At 31.6% G+C, this 21237-nt stretch overlaps 1 protein-coding gene across 1 annotated transcript in view; it reads right to left on the bottom strand.

The window, feature by feature from the left end:
- Positions 1-21237, bottom strand: part of ko (Stork-head domain-containing protein knockout) — a 218576-nt gene that overhangs the window by 38606 nt on the left and 158733 nt on the right. The window contains exons 4-5 of the mRNA XM_068774161.1: positions 18274-18371; positions 2306-2466 (exon numbers count right to left, since the gene is read on the bottom strand). Coding sequence (XP_068630262.1) covers positions 2306-2466; positions 18274-18371 — 259 coding nt within the window. The remainder of the gene's footprint in view (positions 1-2305; positions 2467-18273; positions 18372-21237) is intronic.

Here is a 21237-nt window from a genome sequence, read left to right as displayed (position 1 = left end):
CAAAGAAAAAAATAGAGATGTTCTAATTGGAAACAAGACATCAACTAATATGGTAACAGAAAAAAAAATCAAGAACTAGATTTTAATTTAGATATTTCACACAACTTTTAAGACATAATAAATTACGTTTTGCGTAGGTCTGAAATGACAAAGGTAACGTTACACAATTTTATTTATGTAGCAGCACGACAAATATGTTTTTTTTCTGTATATGGTCAACCAATAAACATTCAATTCGAATTGATTCGATTGGAATCATTTAATTAAACGTTACGCGTTATCGAAATTGGGCGGCCATTTTGTGAATACTTGACAGCTACAATGTCAAGTTTGGCGCTTAAAATGGCGCTTCCATTGAAATACAAACGCGTACTGTTTTGTTCTCAGTGCCCGTAATAGGCGGCGTCTTGGAATGGAATGAGTCATTCGAACGAGAATACGTGAAGTAACCTTTGAAGGTTCTAAGTGCCTACATTAATTTTACGTTTTTGGAACAACATGGTGCGGTAACGAAAACAATAAAGCTGTTATTGTAATTGTTATTTTTATGTTAATAACTGCTGTGTACATATAAAATGTAATAAAAACACTCACAAACACTTTGTTTTCTTTTTACAAATAATATCATCATCATCATAATCGTCACTTAAGTGCAGCGCTAGACTTAGGCCTGCTCTATAAGATTTCAAAAGTACGTATTGGTAGCGGCCGGCGTCCAGCGTTTTCCGAAGACATTGATAAGGTTGTCTGTTCACTTTTTGGGTAGATCCCTTTTTTTCGCTTGCTGTTCCGTAGTCTCCGTTGCAGGACCTTAAGGCTCCAGTGGCCATCTCATCTGCCCGTTATGTGACCATTACCACTGCTACTTCAATCTGCCAATCCCCTGACCTATGTCGTTAACTTTTATTCTTCTACAGGTCACATCCTTAATAAAATTTCGTAGAAAAATCTTGTGTATAGCTCTTATGAAAAACACTCAGATAATGTTGACAGTAGTGACAACTTTGACGATAAAATTACAAAAACAATCTACAGTTTACATTCGATTATGGGGTTATCCCTGACCGTGTTCATGTTCAGCATTATTTATTTTAGCATTTCTCACAACGTTTTGTATTCAAGATGCACCAAACAGTAGGAAGGACAATATTTCACTTAATCCGCAAAGGTTTTAGTAATTGTATGTAACGGTTAACTTGGATAAAACATATGTTTATGTATGTTAGCACAGTGGCTTACAAAACGATTTGTGTAGACACGTTCTCTGGCAAATTATTATTAACATTCCATAAATAGACTTCATGGAGTGTCTTAAATATTATTCTTTAATTTAAAAAGAGAACAGTAAATAGCGTCTATACTTATTATTTAATGTATACAAATCTAGGATTTATAATTTTTCTACATATCTCATAATTAAGGAAATTTATGAGATACGTAGAAAAGAAGTCGTAGTATCTCTTTTTAATTAACGCCTCCAGAACAGATAAGTAAAAATATGGTCTATCTTCTGAACGCAATATCGTAAAAGACATTATGTAGAATGGTTTGAGAGAGTGTGTCCGTAGGGTAACTTCGATATAAATTTCGGGCTAGAAAAGCGGATAATTGTGACAGTATTTGGTCTCTCCGTTCAGAGGAAGCCAAAATGCTGATTAAGAATCACAATATATACAGAGATAATCACAGATATACAGAGCACACTGTTTTATTTTGTTTGTACTTTCTTTGTTAATAACACATGCATATATAATCCTCGACACATAAGACGATGATCGGTCTAGCGCTGCTCGTATCCAGTGACTTCCCGCGACCTTGACTACATCGTCGGTCTACCTAGCGGGGAGCCTACCCAGGCCGCGTCTACCGGCTCGTAGTCACTATTTCAGAACCTTTCGAGCCTTTAGACGAGCATTTGTTTGAGCTACGTTGGTTATTTTGGTTCTTTTGCGGATAACTTCCGAAACTCCGATCATAGCCCTCTCCATTGTTCTCTGTGTGACTTTGAAACATATGATGCCCGTCGTAAGTGACCACGTTTCGGAACCGTGACAAAAGTAGTACATTCATGTAATAAATAAAGATAAATAAACTTATAAACCAGTCTTCATTATCATAATTTACTTAAGAGTTGATTGGGAAAGATAGATGTTAGAAGTAGAAATATAGTAAATTGATAATTCGTCGTACAAAGTTTTTTTCCTCTTTTTCATTCGATCATATTGAAAATCTTTGAGGGTGGTTAATGTTCAGCGTTAGACGTATGATTTGTTAGCGATGGTACCATGTTAAATAAAACACTTACTCTGGTGTTACGATAAAGAAGCCTCTCGAAGTCTGGTAGATCTTGCGTTCCTGCATCAGCTGGGCGAGGGTGTCGTACACCACGCTGGCATCCGGTGTTTGCATGGATGGGAACTTGACGGACAACGATGTTCGGATGCTCTCCAGGGTTGCTGATTGACCCTAAAAAGTTATAATTGTGATAAATTTTCATAAAATAACCGTGTTTTTTTTTTAAATAGCTCCCGCTTTGAGAGCCTTTCGTACTTCTTGAGTACACAGAAATAATAGTTACAATAATAATTTATTTACAAATTTTTCTCTCTTTTGTTCGACACAAATTCTTGCAAAAAAAAAACAATTTTCGTGTTATAGTTTATTTGGGTTGAGAGTATGGAGTTAATGCCGTTAGAGTACATAAATAGGTTTTATAGACTAAAGTTCCGTTGTTTACTATCCGTAACTGCATACCTGTTTCTATTAAATAAGAGAGCTTGAGCTGTGTTATGACTTAAATATGCAGTTCATCATCCTAATTTCAACTGTTGGACATCCACTGCTGACATAGGCTTTCTTTACAATCAGGCTCATAAAAAAGCCTGTATCCAGTGTCAACTGACAACTACATAATTGTCCGACGCACTCCAGAATTTTCAGGCGTTAATCTGCGTCCTATGTGGCACACTGCTACTTTAATATGTCTGTCGCATCAACAAAATGTCTCGTTTCGATAAGTAAATAAGTAAATTAAAAAGTCTTTTCCACACATCCTGTTAATATCTTTTGAAATAAAAGAACCTTAACATTATATTTGGGCGAGTTGGTTCTAATGTTCTCGGATGTTCTGTGTGTTGTGTATGTTTTTGGGATTTTGCATAGGACGGCAGTACTCTCTTGTCGTATGCGAAACGTTAATAATGAAAGCCTTATCAATCTTAGTAATATTTAATTAAAACCTCACATAAATTAGCAATATTCGGGAATTTTTTTCATTCTACTGCCTAAACTTGTGCTAAACTTGTGCGCCTCTCCCGAGCGACACAGAGAGTGTTTTAATGTTAAGATCGTAATATTGCGTCTTAGACTGCACAAGTCTTTACAATCGTATTTGAAATTATGAAGCCAAAGATACATATTTATTGCAGCAATTTGTACAAGAAATTATTATATTTAATATTCATATCATCTTATATGGTGACTAGAGTAATATTTTCGCTGCACAAAAAATAAATTACATTTTTTTAGTATAAGAAGCAAATAGTACAATTGTAACATGCAAAAAATAAAATCTATTTTTATACAACACTATGCGAAGAAGATTTTACCATTTATAGAAACACATGTTAAAATTTTAAACTGCGATACATTTATCAAACCAATACCATACGTCACCGCTCGAAAAACATATCTGTATTTTATATAACTAAAACAGCAAAATATGTGCGACATTCAATTGTTTGCACCGATTTCTCGTTGGTCAGGATCTGTGGTCGTAATTGAAGAGTGTATCTCAACAGTAAATACGTCACAGGGATCATTGGGAATACTCATCTTACGCAAAACATCATGTAAAACTATCTCAATTTTAACCAAACAAAGCGATTGTGTCTTTTAATACGTTGTATTTATATTTTTATAAGCTACACAACTTAATCTTTCGACATCAATCATTTCAAATCTTATCTGATGAACGAACGCGGATCTCCTTGAGAGATCCGTGTTTTAGTATTAGCCTTCGATGATGTCAACACGAATGTTTGTTGAAACGTTTATTTCTCGGAGCCTTAGCATTGACGATAAGGCACATAGGAATGCAAGATAGGCACAGTTGCACATGGGACAAAAATTTGAAGGTATATAAAACTTTCAACTTCATTTATTTTCTTATCATCACACAAATATACAGGATGATTGCTTGTATAAAAACTCTAATGATTATAGCTCATTTATCAGCAAAAATCTTTAAAGTTTTTACACCTATTTTAATTCGACATGTATATTACTACACTAAAGTTCACTCTGAAATATTTTACATTGATTTCTTATTTCTATTTGAATGCGACAGGCAATATAATGCCAGTAAAACATACAAAAATATATAGCAAACAATAGTTATTTTTATATATAGTCATCTGAATCGCTTTTTCTATTGTTACGTTATTTATTATTTTTCGATACAATAATTGAAAGCCAGTTATCCATACATTCATCCATTTAAAATTAATTATTCTGTGTGAAAATGATACTGTAAGACTTTTAACTCCATTTATTATCTCGTTTCCAGATATATTTATTTTCTCGCGAATTATTAGATTCTTATATCTCCAAGCTATATTTTATTGGTTCAATTTAATTTAACTGATATATGTACATGTCACATTTAAATATGTTTATGTTTGATTTATCTGTGTTATCTATCTTTTATCTGTGCAATCTCGCCTTCTAAATTCAAAATAATGTAGTTTTATAATGTCCTTCAGATCTTTATTTGAGGTTGAGCTAAAATTTTTAATGTTAAAAATCACATGATTTACGACAATTTGTATGAACCTAAAAGAAATACACGTATATTTTTAAAAGATATTTTATTCGAAAGGCGATGTATGGTATAACATTAATAAACATAAAGTCCTCTACAAAAGACGTTTGTAGTATAAACTCTGCCTCAGAATTATTCATATTAAATACTTGTAAGTTTTATACAACATCAAGACTCTGCGCTTAGTCAATATAATAACAGTAAGTCATAGAATAATTAAAGTATTTACGTCCTAGAAACTATTACTAAATAGCAGTAAAATCTAAAATGCTATTTAAGCATGATTATTAATAAATAATCCGTTATAAATAGCACTTTTATTGCCAACGACAATCGCAATTTGATTGCTACGGGCGCAGTGATAAATTCTATGCTAAGGACGGAATAAATCAGCATAATGCTTTGACTGTGATCTTGTTACAGTCTTATTGTTTCGCAAACACGACCTTTGCGGGGAATGTTACAGTTATTACGATTGCTAACGCCTATTCTCTTATGTTTTGTGGAGTGGAGGAGGAACTTTAAAAGTAGTTCGTCTGAAAACATCTTTTCGTTACATCATTTGTTATACAAGATCATTTACACGACTTAAACAGAAGAGCTGTTATAAAGACTGATTGTTTTCTAATAGAAAGGAATTAGAACAATAAAGGTGCTAGTGTTTTTGACAATTTTTATTACCCTCTCCAATTAAGTTCAAACACGTCCAAAGAGAGAGTTATAGGAATAGGGAACGTTGAATAGATCTATATCCTTGCTTAAAGCTCTTAACGCCCTTGCATACTTGGACAATAGAAAAAAGGGTTTTTTAATTGAACTATTTAATAGAAATATCCTATTTGCGGCAAATTTTTTGCTTATTACTACATTTTTTTGTTTGAAATTGAAGGTACAAAAAATGTATAAAGATGTTGGTGCTACTGTAAAATTAGCTAAAATTGTATAACTTAATAATAATAAAATACGTACACGATAAAATACATTCATTAATATATTTTTTTATTTTTAAATACATAGAGATAAAGAGGAGTCTGGTCTTGAGAAACGCTTAAAATGTCATTAGAAATTTAAATATTATTTCACACGTAAAATTTAAATTTAATGCGTTTTGTTAATTTCAATTGACACCACGAACATTAATATTCATTATTCAAAAATTAATAAAGAAATTTTTTTTTAAACCATGTCTAATGGGATACAATTAGAGTTGATAATAACGACATCGGAATTTAAAATCACTTTTCATTTCGAACCCCATTTTTGTGTTTAATTAATTCAAGAGTAAAATATAATGTAAGGGAAGTATAAATACGATGTTTTAATTGATTACGTCTCTATGCAAATATTCTTTCGTAAAAAATATTTACATATATACGGGTGTCCCATAAGTATACGTCAATTCGAAATCGGGTGGTAGTATCATGAAACCATCTAAATCAAAAATACCCAACACACATATTTTTATAGTTATTGTTATTGAATATTTAAATGAATTTTACGCCCTTCTGTAAACGACAGACCAAAAGTTCATACTGCAATGTCTGTTGACAGAAAAAAAAAACTTTTTGTCTAATATAATTTTCACAGGTTATCCACCTGAACGTATGTCCCAAATTGACGTTGATTAATGGGACACCTGTATACACTCTGGAAAAGTGATCGTAAATCGTTCTTAAATATATCAACGGCATTGCGACAAACTGGCTTATCGAGGAGTCAGGATTTGAATATATGACAGTGGCTTCAGATAAAATATCTATCTCATAAAGACAACAGCGCGAGTGGATTCCGAGAGAAAGGTGCGTAGAGCAATATCGCTTACTTGATCAGCGCGAACGGGACTGATACTTCGGAATGGTACTAACTCAGTCGTGTATAGGATTGCCATCTGTTTCGAAGAATTCTAATATATATTTCACATGGTCACACTTTAGTTTCAAATTCAAATTTTCTTACTTTACTGTAGAATACGCAATTTTTACTAAGAATTTGAAAGTTTTTTTTTAAAGTTCAAACCCTTAATCGGTATAAAAAATTGCCAATTGATTCCGTTATTTTTATGTGTTCCTTAAGGCACGAAGATATTGATGTAAATCAAAATTAAAAAAAGTCGTGTTAGAATGTCAACTTTTTAGCCCTTAGACGTCGACTGCAAGGAGTATGCCTTAAAGATATGAGGAGATGCAGTGTGGTATAATGAAATACATAGCAAACTTCTGCCCATCTTCTGCAGCAAGCAGTTGCAATTCCATATAATTATTGTACTGAGTGTGAATTATATATGATTGAGTCTTGAGCATCAAATCCGCGACCTACGAATGCAAGTTTCATTCCTCTACCACTGGGCGTCCACTGCTATAATACAGCATATTATATCATATAACTTAACATAATACAAATGCATTATTACTATAGTATTATGTATGTACTAAATAAAATCTTGAGAAAGTAAATCAGTAAAATGACTTTCCAAAAATTTATAGTTTTATTTTTAAAATTAGATCTAGTCAATAACTTTTGCAGCTAGTTATAAAAAAGTTTAGTAAAAATGTCATTAATCATAAAGATTGAAATCATAGAGATAAAATAAATAAATAGTATCACAAATAAATTACTCAGAAATTGATTAATTTAAAATTCGATAGATTGACGTTTTTCAACCATCGTGCAAGTAACATTACCGTTATTTACGTTATATTTGCGTCTAGTTTTTTTCACTACACACAACACTTACTTAACTAATTTGTTATTATTGCGTGAATGTTAACTTACCTAATATTATAAATTGACTCCAATACTAATTTAAAATAATAAATTGTTAATATAATAAAGGTAGAAAATAAGTCAGTTAATATTAAAATTTTATAGTTCCGTGTACTCATACGGCCTATTGGTAAAATATACCGCGACATTACAGTGACAATTTGTTTAAAACTATATTTATCTATGTTTCAGCAAATAAATATTTTTTTTTTCCAACAAAAGTTCCAAAAGCGAACTTAGCAAATATTGTTTGGTTATCCAATGGCGCAATATAATTGTATCTAATTTTATTTCTTTAGTACATGCTAAGGAGATATGTATCATGAAACCTTTTGCAATCGAACCGCCTTTTCAAAACTGACTGTTCCAAAATTGTACGTACGATGATTAATAGGTTTGTCCCAGTTTTAAATTTGGCAACATACTTACCGCAGTCCGGGACATAGACCGGTTGTGATTTACCTCAACCTGCCGGGCCACCTTGCGTCGAGAATTGATTAGGGGGACATTTATATTGTTGGTCTCCGGATAATCTTTGCCCGATCAATTTACTGTTTTCTGACATACCAACGATAGATTAATGAGCGTTAAAATGTTTGTTTATAACCGGTAGGTATTGACTGAGTGCCCCTGTGACGTATGTAATTAATATGGTATGCATATTTCACTGGTGTAACATTTTAGCTGTCCTCTTTACGAAGAAGAGTAAAAATTTTGTTATTAATATCTTATGCGAAATAAAAATAACAAAAATTGCCTTTATATAAAATGCCTTGTAAACTAAGTTATCTGCCTTATGAGTATTGTAATATATTTACACAAGTATTAATTGCAGAATACGCATGTATTTATTGTGTACAATAAATACACTATACATTATTACTATTACCATGTAATATTATACAGTTAAAGTTGATGTAGATTCCCGAGATTAAACTTCGGTAAAAAGCTTGTAAAGCAATTTGAGATATAACTTAAATTTTAAACAATGCAGTTGCAGAAATATTCGTCTATCGAAGAGCAAGGAGCATCAGTAGTGATGAGTGAGTGTGTGCCGAGACAGCACTCCCGTATAGATATTCAATAGTACTGGTAGGAAGCCACCTGTATCCAGCCGTGACCTCGAGAAGGTTCTCCATAACTTTAGGGCGTCAGCAGCCATCTCGACCTGCCTACTGCTACTATAACTAACCAATCTTAATTATAATAGAAATAAATTAAATATGTAAATACTAATATTGAAATTAATAGAAATAAGAGAACTGTGATATATACGTATAAAATATAAAATTAACCAAAAAATCAGTGACATACATACATAAATTGTATAAATAAACTAAACTACAGTAATTGAGGATGCACGTAAGGATATAAGGGCGGAAGGGAAAAATTTACTGAATTATGGAATGAAGGACAGAATGATAGAGATTGTGAAGAATGGAAGAAGAGTATTAAAATAATAAAAAGGAAGTGAAAAATTTAATAAAAAAAAGTAAATTCCTGTTCCCAACAAAATAGGGGAGTGGAACGAGAAGTCTCCAATAGCCCGGCAGGGCCAAATAAAAAAACTAACCAATTCGGTTACTTTCGTTAATCTTCGGATCTCTTTATTTCTGCGAAATCGAGAGCGTACGAGTATCTCTCTCCATTACCTGTTGAGGGCCTGTGAGCCTTACAATGGAGCTCAGGAAGAAAAATTATGTTTCTATCAAATCATCTTAAAATACCGGTTGATTATAAGCCGAAGAGTTTTGTGTAATATACATGCGTCTCGTTACTACTTAAAATTCCTGCCTACATTTGGTATTTGGATCCAGTCGAGTACGGGCGGGCGGCATTCTATTGTGACAGCGATATAACGGCTCGTTTCGGCGTGTTTCGCAACGCCTGTCATCGGATTTACGAGTGCACCGCCTCTGGTATGCGATTACTGGATCAATCGCGCACAATGAATAATTGAATTCGTATTAATTATACAATTGCACAATTATTTAAGCGGTTTACTTAGACTACTATACGTACGTAGTTACAACATAATATCGACGTTAATACCGACGTTTATTTGAACATGGCGACATGAAATCCCGTAAAAGTTGTTTGATATCAGCTTTGTAAAGTTTCCACTGTCGGAACACACGCCTGTTCTCAAGGACTAAATGACATTTATTCATTCATGTCTGCTTGCACGGCTGTTACAACTTCGTGGAACTTAGAAGCTAAGCGAAAAGATTCTAGCTCACTTAGGTATATCACAAAAAAATGTAATTATATATATATATATATATAAATATATAGGGTGATTGGTTATAGGTATAAAAGCTTTATAAATATGAATATTTAGAAATCTCATTTGCTCTCAAATAATGTTTAGTAAATCTTATATAAAAATCAATGATTACAAAAGTTATAAATAACGTGATAATAACACAGAGAATATATTTTCAAAATTAAGATTACTATGTTTTAAAATTAATAATTGTTTACTATCTGTCTCTGCAGATTTTGTACTGCCAGAATTTATTGGCCTATCGCAATCAAAAAAAAATAATTGAATGATTGAATGAAGAATAATATTTAAATAATCACTTTATACGGTATGATTGGAAATAGGTGTAAAATCTTTACAGATTTTTGCTTACAAATGAGCTATCCCTTTAAAGCTTTTACCTCTGTAACCAATCATCCTGTATGTTAAATATAAAAACAAAAACAAAATTGTAAGCCATATTTAATATGCAATACATTTTTAAGCTAATGTTACGAAGTTTTTGAGTTTTTTTTTATATTTCGTGTAATGAATTAATCATTATGATATAAAAAATATATATTACTGATTTTGTGCCAAGGATATACCGTTATCGTTATTATCTTATAACCGTTATGTCAAAAGACAAGTCGCAATAATTTTTAATCGATAATTGCATATTGAATGTTAAATAAAACAGACCGGAAATAATATACTTACATAAAATGATGTAGACATATATTTGACAATATCCGTTTGATATATTAAAATCAATAATATGCTGTGTTCATTTATAACAATTCTAAATTCAAAGTTCAAAATATCCCTATTATAGGATATTTTTACACCCACTTTTGGATGGTTAATGTTGATCTGCTGAGAAGAGCCGGAAACTCAACACTTGTTTTTAATAAAGAAATAAAAAAGTTTTTATTATTATATCGACCACATAAATGTCTCAATAAAACCAATTTCACACACATTTCGATCAACCAAAGACTCTTGAACGATGTAATGGAAAATACTTAACAGTATAGTTTTAATATAAGATTTAAAACTAGGAAACCTAAAATATTTTCTAGAACCTTATTATATTTGCGTTCACTGATGCAAGAGTTGGTAAGTTCGTGCTTTTTAAAAACACTACTCAGGACATTTCTCTGATAAATTAAAAAAATAAATCATGAAAACTTGAATAATCATAGAAAAATTTAACTTTGCAACTTACATAGGACACCGATTTTAAAAGTTTGGTATAAATAAAGTTAACTATTGGACTAAGTCCTAACATTTTTAAGTGCAAGAAGTACAACTTCGAGCTATTGAATAAAAACGTTATTGTTCGTGCAATATTTGATAATATTCTGAAGGAAATAACATATTTTAGGAAACACATATACTGCATAAAGTTTCGTTACATGCCGTCTTATTATATGAAAATATGAATAGTAAATTAGCCTTGGATGTCAAAATATTGACATCACTAAAAAGGTAATATTTATGTATATTTATTTGTATATATCATGAAAGGTCTACGAACTTTTGTGATGCTAACTTAAATATATTTATAAATTTTAATTCAATTTGAAATTCGATAAAGTTTCTGAACACGTCAAAATTGCTAATTTCTTAACTAAACTTCTAAATTATTGATTCTGACATCACCTCTGAGCCGTAATGTAAAACTTGTTTGTGTAAAAAGCTAAATATAATTGAATACAATATTGCGACCAAGCTGACCTTACGGCATCGCTATGCCAGGATTATTCGGTAAAACGACCACAACGCTAAGAATTTCTTGACCTGACAACATTGCTCGGACGGCAGACTCGAGTGTTGGCTTGCGGCGGTTTTAAAAACGAAATTATTTATTTAAAACATTCTTGTATCAAATATTTATATTCGTGTGATACAAAAACTTATTAAAGAAATACAATACAAATATATTTCCTACATCAGTTGTTTGGTTAATAAAACATTGTATTTGAAAGTTGTATTGATGCGTTTCTATTCCAAACCATATCTTCGTATCGCACAATATTATCGAACTGTCAAAATTTATTAAATACATTTTCTGAATCTACTTTTATAATAATTTTTACGACTGGTACGAATTTTATAACTTGCACCAAAAATATTTAGATGTATGTGCTAAAGCGGGTTTGTACGTTCGGAACCGGTATATATTATTATTTTTTAATGTTTTCATTGCCAAGAGTCATCATTCCGGTATTAGGAAGAACGCCATTTAATATGCTAATGTTTAATTATTTTATAATTGATTTGACTTTCGATTCTACCCTTCTTCAAGTGTAAGGCAATTTTAAAGTGTTCCAAAGTTATAAGTATGTTAGAAGGTTAACTAATGCGTTAGAAGTGATAATCTTCATTGTTCGTTTAAGCAAACTCAGATAGAATAGTAAACACAAAATAGCTGATAGCGCTTAGACGGTACTGCAGATGACCACTGAAAGAGTTTTTGGATAGGAATTCCAATGAATGAGAAATTCCCTGTCGTTCTTTTAGAGGGCGACATGTTTTGTGTACAAAAAATTCAACTAGTAAAAAGAGCATTAACTGAACTGTACTTGATGAATTCCTGCAACATCAGATGTACTCGTTGATGAGCCGAAATAATCTTTTAACGTTCTTATCGACTAATATAAATTAATAAACTTCCAAATTTCAAAACTAAGCCATTTCACTTTAATTTAGATAAACAGTAATAGTAACTAGGAAGCGTTCCTAATGCTACAAAAATATTATAGACCTTGTAAAGTGATTTATATGTAACGCTACCATACACACGTGTACACACAAATCTTGACAGGTTTATTCAATTCGAACAGGTTGTTCCTTTGCGGTATGTAGGTCGAATTAAATGCAGCATTTAAAGCTTTGAACTCTAAAACGTTTAGCGCTGGACGCTATTGTAGTTTTATACTTAAGGCTAATATAAAGTATGTTTAATACTTGTATAATATGATAATTATTACGTATCTAATCAATATCATCACCATCATCGTTATATCAGCCGATAGATGCCCACTGATGGTATAGGTTACTCCCAAAGTACGCCACAATGAACGGTCTTGCACTGCCCGAATCCAGCGACTTCTACTTGGCATAAATGAACCTTTCAATAATCAATATATTTCGAGATATTAATAAGTTTATAATCTGTGGTCAATAAAAAGTTTAATTTAATTGTAAATTTCTTTTCAAGGATCTTCTTTGGCTATAAGCATAACAAAGTGCAGATGTCATACAAATATTTTAATAACATAACAGAAAGAACGTGTTAAGTTAGTTTCGAGATATGTTCTTGAACACATAGATATCCGTTTTCAAGTGTTAATGGTGAAACGCACGGCGAGTCAGACGTCTTTTGCACTTGTACTCGCCCACGTTATACTCGGACAGACAGATGCACGCAAGTCACTCCGATGTTACTTTACAGTGGCATTTTGTTGAGTGGTCCTTCCACAAATAGACTGTTGCTATATCTAAGTTTAACATAAATTACAAGTATTATGAAAAATGACATTTAAAATTAACCAGCGGTAACCTAATGGATAAGGATTTGTTAGTTGATTGTCGGCTTACGCAATACAAAATAAATGATGTTGAAACCGGATACGTGATCCTATACGCCGCGTCAGACTCCTAACGTCTAATATTTATATATATATACATACATACATACATATATATATATATATATATATATATATATATATATATATATATAAACGTTAACTACCTGTTACTCATACTTCTACCGTTTCGATACTATGGTTGTCTGTAAGAGATTGCCCCGTGTGATAAGACTACCCAGTGCACTGTCCACCTATACGTCTTTTTCAAAAACTTAAGTAAGCATACTTTGTTACGTATAAATAAACTATTCTTACAATGATCTCTCATGCGTGCAAAGCGTTTTATCTGTAACTTACAGGTATAGGTGAAAATGTCTTAAAGGATTGAATGTATACCTTATTTGTAGCCAATAGCTTTTACATTTATTTCCAATCTTTATTGACAGCATATAACTCATTCGCTGTAATATACGGTTGCTCTAGAGGATAGGCAGTAGTGTCCTCTGCGTACCATAATATCACTGCGACAGCCTTTGATGTGTTTGGGGAAGGTTTTGCAGTGAAACAACGAATATAATACACGCTATCCAAAAATAAATGGCTCAAAACAGTAGTAGGTAAAAGGCGTTAACAATATTCGCATTACTACATGTTAATATTAATTATTGTTTATTATCTGTCTCTTTGGACTGTACCTGTCGCATTCCAAGAGAAAATAATAATTAATATAACGATAAAGTGAACATCTGAAATTTGACTGAAAAATACGCTATGTATTCTCAATTTTAAATCTTACAGAAATTCTTAGCTCGGATGAGATCATTGTAACACTGGTAGCTATTGACAGTGAAGCCTAGTCAATGCCAATCGCAATACAGTTAACTAATGTTCGCAGAGTTTATTGTAACAAGACACAATGTCACGACTTTTGCTCTAAGCTCTATCTTTAGCTTTCCTCAAATAAAAAAGACGTAATTCAATTTATATTATTAAGCGGTATTCTTTTATTTATAAAGATTTTAAATTCATCTTTTCGCTTACGTTTATATAAGATGTAAATATAAATACCTTTTTTACTTATAACTTAATTGTTTATTCAATTATAGTCATATCAAAAACATAGAAGAATATAGTGTTGATAATTTACAATGTAGGTTTTATGTTCTCACGAAAGGTTAAAACATTAAAATATCACTTAGATGCTAATTTTTATTTAATAACTTCTGCTAAATGTTTTAATAGTAGACAGTAAAATTCAATAATTAGCCTTACAATTATAGATCACAAGTTTGATTCTCGGGATACAATATTGTGTAATTCATACTTAGTGCATTAATTATATAGGATTGCCATTATTTACAAAAAGGTTTCCAGAGAATAGACAGCAGCGTCCTCACGTACCTTAATACCACACTATATGCCCTATAAATGTCTTTGGGGGAGGCATGTGCCTTACAGTGGGCATATATGTATTGAAGCGACGATGATGCAATAACAAATATTTATACAAAACACAGATAAAATATGCAATCAATAAATCAATCAGAAATCAATAAATAAACCAAGCGTTATAAATCTGCGTTCAAAATATTTACATAGTTATATTCGGATCACGATTTCGCTTCGTCATTGTATGATATATTTTATTTATGCTGCAAAGTAGATTACAGAAATATTTAAAATAAATACTTTTTCGTAAACGTATTCGCGTGAAGAAAATAGTGACTCATTCATGTCACTCAGCTAAACTATTAAGAGAGATATTCGTTTTATATCGACAAATATACTTTATAAATAACTTTATCTGCATCAACTCGCCTGATAAAAGTGACGATGTGGTCGAAAATGAATTCAGACTCAGTGGGTACATATTTACCCAGATCCTGAGGAGATCTGGGTTATAATTCTCGGGAAATAAGGAAGCTGGCAGATCATTCGGTCGACCATACTCGAGGTGTGCGTGTCAGAAAAGTTAAGACGTTTGGTACACCTCCAAAGAAATTCCACAGTGTAAGGGTGTTATTAGGTCGACTTCGTACTAATGTATAAAGAAACGGGGATGGTGGGATGGTCAAAGTAAACACAGCTTTCTAAGTTAGTATCATCATCATCATTTTAGCTGAAGGACACCCTCTACGGAAAATATGACTTCCGTATGGATTTCCAAAAAGAGCGGTGGGAAACGGCCTGCATCCAGTGTTTCCAAAGACTTTAATTTATTATGATCTTGTATTATTCTACTATATTTTATATCTAACATCTATCTTTACTAATCCTTCTATAACGAAAACCTACTTCTTCATTTTTTAGAATTTTATTGGTAAATATGGCCGATACTATTCTGTAACATTCATTTTTCGATCTTAACCGTTAATGTATCTTAAATATTGACACTTTCAATATTCTACACTAATCTCTAATACACTATGAACTCATATTAGGAAAGTCAATACAAAACATAACTAAACCACATATATTTTTGCTGTTTTTATACCTATAAGTAAAAGCAAATATCTGTGCACAAGGAACATTGCCCATGTATCTATATAGTATGTATCTATATAGTAAATAATTATGATTGTGTAGAGACATATAGCTATTACTTTTTTATTGTTTAAATTAAATCGAAATTTAAAAAACCATCACGCAGTATAAGTGTTTCTTAGGTACCTACTGTAACAAGGCAAAATAATGTTATGTAACTCAAATAATTGTGAAATTGATATGTTTAGTTTGTTTACTTTATAACTTAAGTGATTATGAGCATCAAAACAAATAAACTATATGGTGTAAAACTTAAAAACTATGTATTTTACTTTGTGATAACAAAAGAAAACAAAAGGTTATTAACGTGAAAATTTTTCAACCTTTCTAAATAAATCTAACATATATATCGCTGACTAAACCTATATATTTGATTCTCTGAGTTCGACTCTGGAATTTAAATTTTAATGGACTTAGTCATCGTTCGCCCTTGTTTTATCAATTCCTTACACCTCACACGTGCATTGTAAATATTTTGCTTGTGCAAATAATCAGTTGTCCAAGTGAGACCAGAATTTATGGCCAAACTTTTTGAAAAGCATTAATCAATGCGCTTAAAAATACGACACCAGTACCGCGTATTTGAAAACCGTACCAGTGTATTTGCATTATAGATAGTTATAAATCTTTACGAAGCATCTCGAATGGACAATCCGTGAAAAAATATCCTTTCCTTATTTTTAAACTGTCAGGACGTTGGCAAAGTTCCAGACCCGAGTTGATTTTTATTTACTCTTTATCAGCGCTATAGAAGTGAAAATGAGAGATATTTCCGTTACGGAAACGTCGAATGAAGTTTATTGAGCCATATCTTGCGGAGATGTTTTCTTTTATATTCACGAGATTTCTTCGTATCCATCCATTTCGAAATTAGGTGTATTTGGATAGAAACCGCTGTCAAAACTACCGCCAGCGAAACGAATCCAAATTTGGACGGGTTGCATTTTTCTCATTGCTTCCTGAATACGGAAGCTTTTATGAAGAGAAACAAACAGATTTTGTATAATTTTTTAACTATATTTCAGAAGCACAAATATTTATTTACTTACAAAACGTGAAATGATTATGATTATAAAAAAAGTATTATCCCAACTATTATATAAAAATCACTTATATCTCCTGTGAAAATAAGACTGCATATTGTCTTTGTATTGCCTGTAGAGCCGAATTTGATGGAACCGATAACAAACGTAGATCAGAATGTACTAGACTAAATACAGAGTGATTAGGACGATAATAGATTAGAGTTATATACGAAGATTAACGTTAAATTTTATTTCGATCTCCAGCCCGCCTGTCACGCGTGGCGATTATACCCATATATTTCCCTATATTCCCTCATAGATATCTTTGGGGGAGGCATATATTATTATATTGCCTATTTTCGTGATATTCAATTCCAACTACACCAGAAATTCAATAATAAACGAAATATCAAATTTCAACAGTAAAGTAATTTGACTTGAAAATAATCTAGAAGAAGAGGTAATTAATTTTTCGAAACTCCCAACATGGTCTCACTTTGAAATAGCATTAACGGTGTAGTCCATTTAAAATTAACCAAAGCCTTTGTTCGCATGCACAGGATTTAATTAAACAAGTTGCAATTTACGGATGCGTATAAACAGATGGGATACTTATAAGTGTAACGACCTCTTTGAGAAAATATTCGAACCTCTTTCGTGTGGTGTCGTCTTAATTAAAATGAAAAAGTTCAATTTGAATTTAGAATGTCTCGTAACATTTTAATCATTATTTATTATGCATTTCGAGCGATTTAATCTTGCGCAAGCTTTAATTATTGTTTTTAATTAATTTATTTGTTAAACATTTATTTACGTAAAATTCTTACACGGAGTTATTGGTTATAGGTATAAAAGTTTTAAAAGGATCAATGTACAGATAATTTGGCAGCATATTAAAAATATGTTTACTTTTTTCCTATAATTTTTAAGATTTTATATCGATAACTAAACACCATATATAAGCATGGATCACGTTTTGCCATCTTAAGACGACACAAATCTGTAACCTAACCATCTAGAATCACCTTTTAGTTGATCATCATCATTAGTTTGTCATCACACTAATCCACATACCATAAGCTTGGTGAAGCATTATGTTGTGAGTAATGTATAGGTAAAATACTAACAAAAAAATACTGCAGTAAAATACTGCAGTGCAGTTTCCCTTAAAATACATATTCATACGTTTTCAAGACTTATGTCAATGTAACAATACAGCAAACTTTATACCTTTAATAATTATATAAGATTTAAGCTGGTAACAATAATTTGTACCTGAGATGTGAGGTCCATGATGCAATCGCAAAGCGCCTCCGGCAATGGCGTGAACTGCCCTTGGTAAGCCGGCGTCACAATACAATCCTCTATATCACCTGAAAATAAAACATAATAATTTAATTTTATAGTAAATAATTGGAATTTACTACCGAGAATGACTAAAAAAGCCAGTAGACGTGGCGTAGGTAGACCCCTACTAAGTGAACCAACTATATAGCAAAGGTCGCGAGATGTCGCTAAATGCGGGCAGCGCAAGTTTTGTCATTGTGGTGATCTTTGTTGAGACCTAAGCAATTAGGCGTCTATCGGCTATATATAGAAATAAGTTTTTGGGATCATCGTCATTGGTATATACGAAAGACCATGTGTAAAACAAAACTTAAATTCAACTTATTTTTATTATTTATAATTTGTATCTCCAATGTTTTTTCGTACAATACTTTTATTTCGCTTTTACTAGGAGAGAGAGGGAGAGGGTTGCCGCTATTTGATACGGATCTTTTTTCTCCCAGCTTCGAGGCACGACAGCGTTTCATCATTATTTACACTTTTTTAATATAATTTTCTCTTATCGGTTAATACAACTAATTTATAAATATAACCATTACAATTTGGAAGTTTTACTCAACTATACATTAGTTAGTAAATTATTTTATTTCAAGTCGCTGCCTAAGCGAAACAGACCGTTAAATGCCTTGAGGTTTAGGTCAATGTGCCGGGCAAACTCATCAAAAGATATATTTGTTAGAGCTAAAATGGAGTCTTTGGCCCTACAGTTTTATATTATCCCATACAGGATTAACATTGATATAGGTGTGTTAACTAAAGTGCCATATCGCGTGAATCCGAACGGTCGTCGGATCCGGGGAATTACCGGCGCTCCATAAATTGCGTCGGCACAATGCAGCGCGACCCGCGGGGACGGATTCGTTGGCGCTTAGCCAAATTGTATGAGCGCGTTTCATAAGCTTTTGCGGGTTATTTTTACATGTCTTTAATTTATAGTAATTTTTTTTTCTTAAAAGTATAACAACTAACAAACAACACTTGATCTGTCTGTATTTGAAACACTAATTTTAGTATTTTTATCACTATGTAAAGATTTAGATTTAACTTTTCTCTACTGTCTTGCTTACTCGCTATTATTTTCCAATATTACGAGTAGTAAATTTTTTAAAACATATTTTCATTATTCATTCACAAGCCGTTATTAGTTACAGCTACCAATTTAGTATTATGTCGACATAAGGATAATTATAACAATTTTATTTGAAGTGGTGAATCAAAAGGCGCTCAAAAATTAAAAAAGTTGCAGTAAAAACTTTAAACTTTCTATAAATTTTTATAAATAAAAATATATACAAAAATGTTTGTTTTATTGTATGATACTACAAATTTATATAAAGAAGTCATCTGTCAATTCTATCATTAAATTTAGATAGGCTTAAATCTATCAATCGACTTGTCGAGCTGTTGAATAAGCAATTAACATTTAATGGAATTTAGGGATCAACATAAATGATACTAAAACTGTCAACTATTGAATAATTAACTACGCTGTATGCAATCCAGTCGTTTATCGATTAAACTTGCGCCACACAGACAACGGCATCGTGTTACGGCGGCGTCAAAACTATACTGTAGTAATTTCACAGCATCCGAACTGCTTCTGACCTCATTGCTCGTTTATTACATCAGGAAAGGGATAATAAATGAATGTGTCTCAATATTCAATCCATCTTACCAACTAGTAAAAGACACTGATAGAAACAGAAAGGAATAATTATCATATTTTCACACTGACTGATAAATTTCGAAATTAAAACCGTTTAAGACGTTTTACATTAAATTATATAATTACTTCACCAGTCTCTCCCTTATTTAAAAAAAAAAATTTGGGATGTTTTTCAATAAAAAGTAAAGAAAAGAATAAAGAGCTTTATTTTGGACTTAATTACAGAATCGAGAGGTCACGACGAAAGTCAGACCAGCCAGGCTAATTTACTTAAGAAATACAAGAAAACTTTTTAATTAAGTTTAGACCTTATTCAAGTTTCAACAATTTTTATATAATCGATACTAGCGCAGTAATATAAATAACTTGAAAACAAAAACATTTTATGCAAAATAGCTTTAACACTATTTATCTTATGGCTCATTTTAGTAAGTTGTATCATGAAAGTCAGAGTTACGCCTCATAAACAATCAAATCAATTCTAATCAGCCGTTGCAACTGGTTATTGTGAACTTGATTTTCTAATTAGTATGTTATGCTTGGCGTAGATTGGTTGACGGTTAATGATTTACCGCGTTCTTGTTGCAAACGGATTCATCGGTAAATGTTTACTATACCAAAAACAAAAGTAAATAAATGATTCCTATTTTACATTATTAAGTTACAGGATAGGTAATACAAATAATTAAAAATTAAAATCGCCTGCCGCTTATGACTTATTATAATCGCATTCCGCGAATAAACGAGAATATTGTAAATGTGCACAAACTCATAGACTTATGTTAAACTATAGTGAAGCTATAAATTTAACAAAAACTATCCATTCCGATAAGTTTTAATCCCCAGCTGTCGCCAATAATGCTTTATTTGTCTACTCCATTGATATATTGTAAGTAAACACGCTTATTACAGTAATCGATTATTTCTTTCGTTTATTATTTTTATTTGTTTGTTCATACATACATGGTATATGTAAAATATCAATTTTAATTGTTTTCATATACGTTTTAAATACTATAGAGGTTCGTCGAAGACCAATTAGCTTAACTTGAATCTGATACCAATTTTCATCTAAAATCATTTAAAATAAATTAAAACACGTCAACAAAATAAATTCTTTATTATTTTATGGTTTTAAAAGGTAGTGTTAGTTATTATCAAAACTTATTAATAATACAAATACTTAAAACGTATGACAGCATCATTACATATATTTATTGAGATGG

Source organism: Battus philenor, unplaced genomic scaffold (genome assembly GCF_028537555.1).
Source record: "Battus philenor isolate CCGP_79_NKW_IND1 unplaced genomic scaffold, ilBatPhil1.0.hap1 SCAF_7, whole genome shotgun sequence".
Classification (NCBI taxonomy): domain Eukaryota; kingdom Metazoa; phylum Arthropoda; class Insecta; order Lepidoptera; family Papilionidae; genus Battus; species Battus philenor.
The sequence above is the reverse complement of the archived record's forward strand: the minus strand, read 5'-3'. Positions and strand labels throughout refer to the sequence as shown.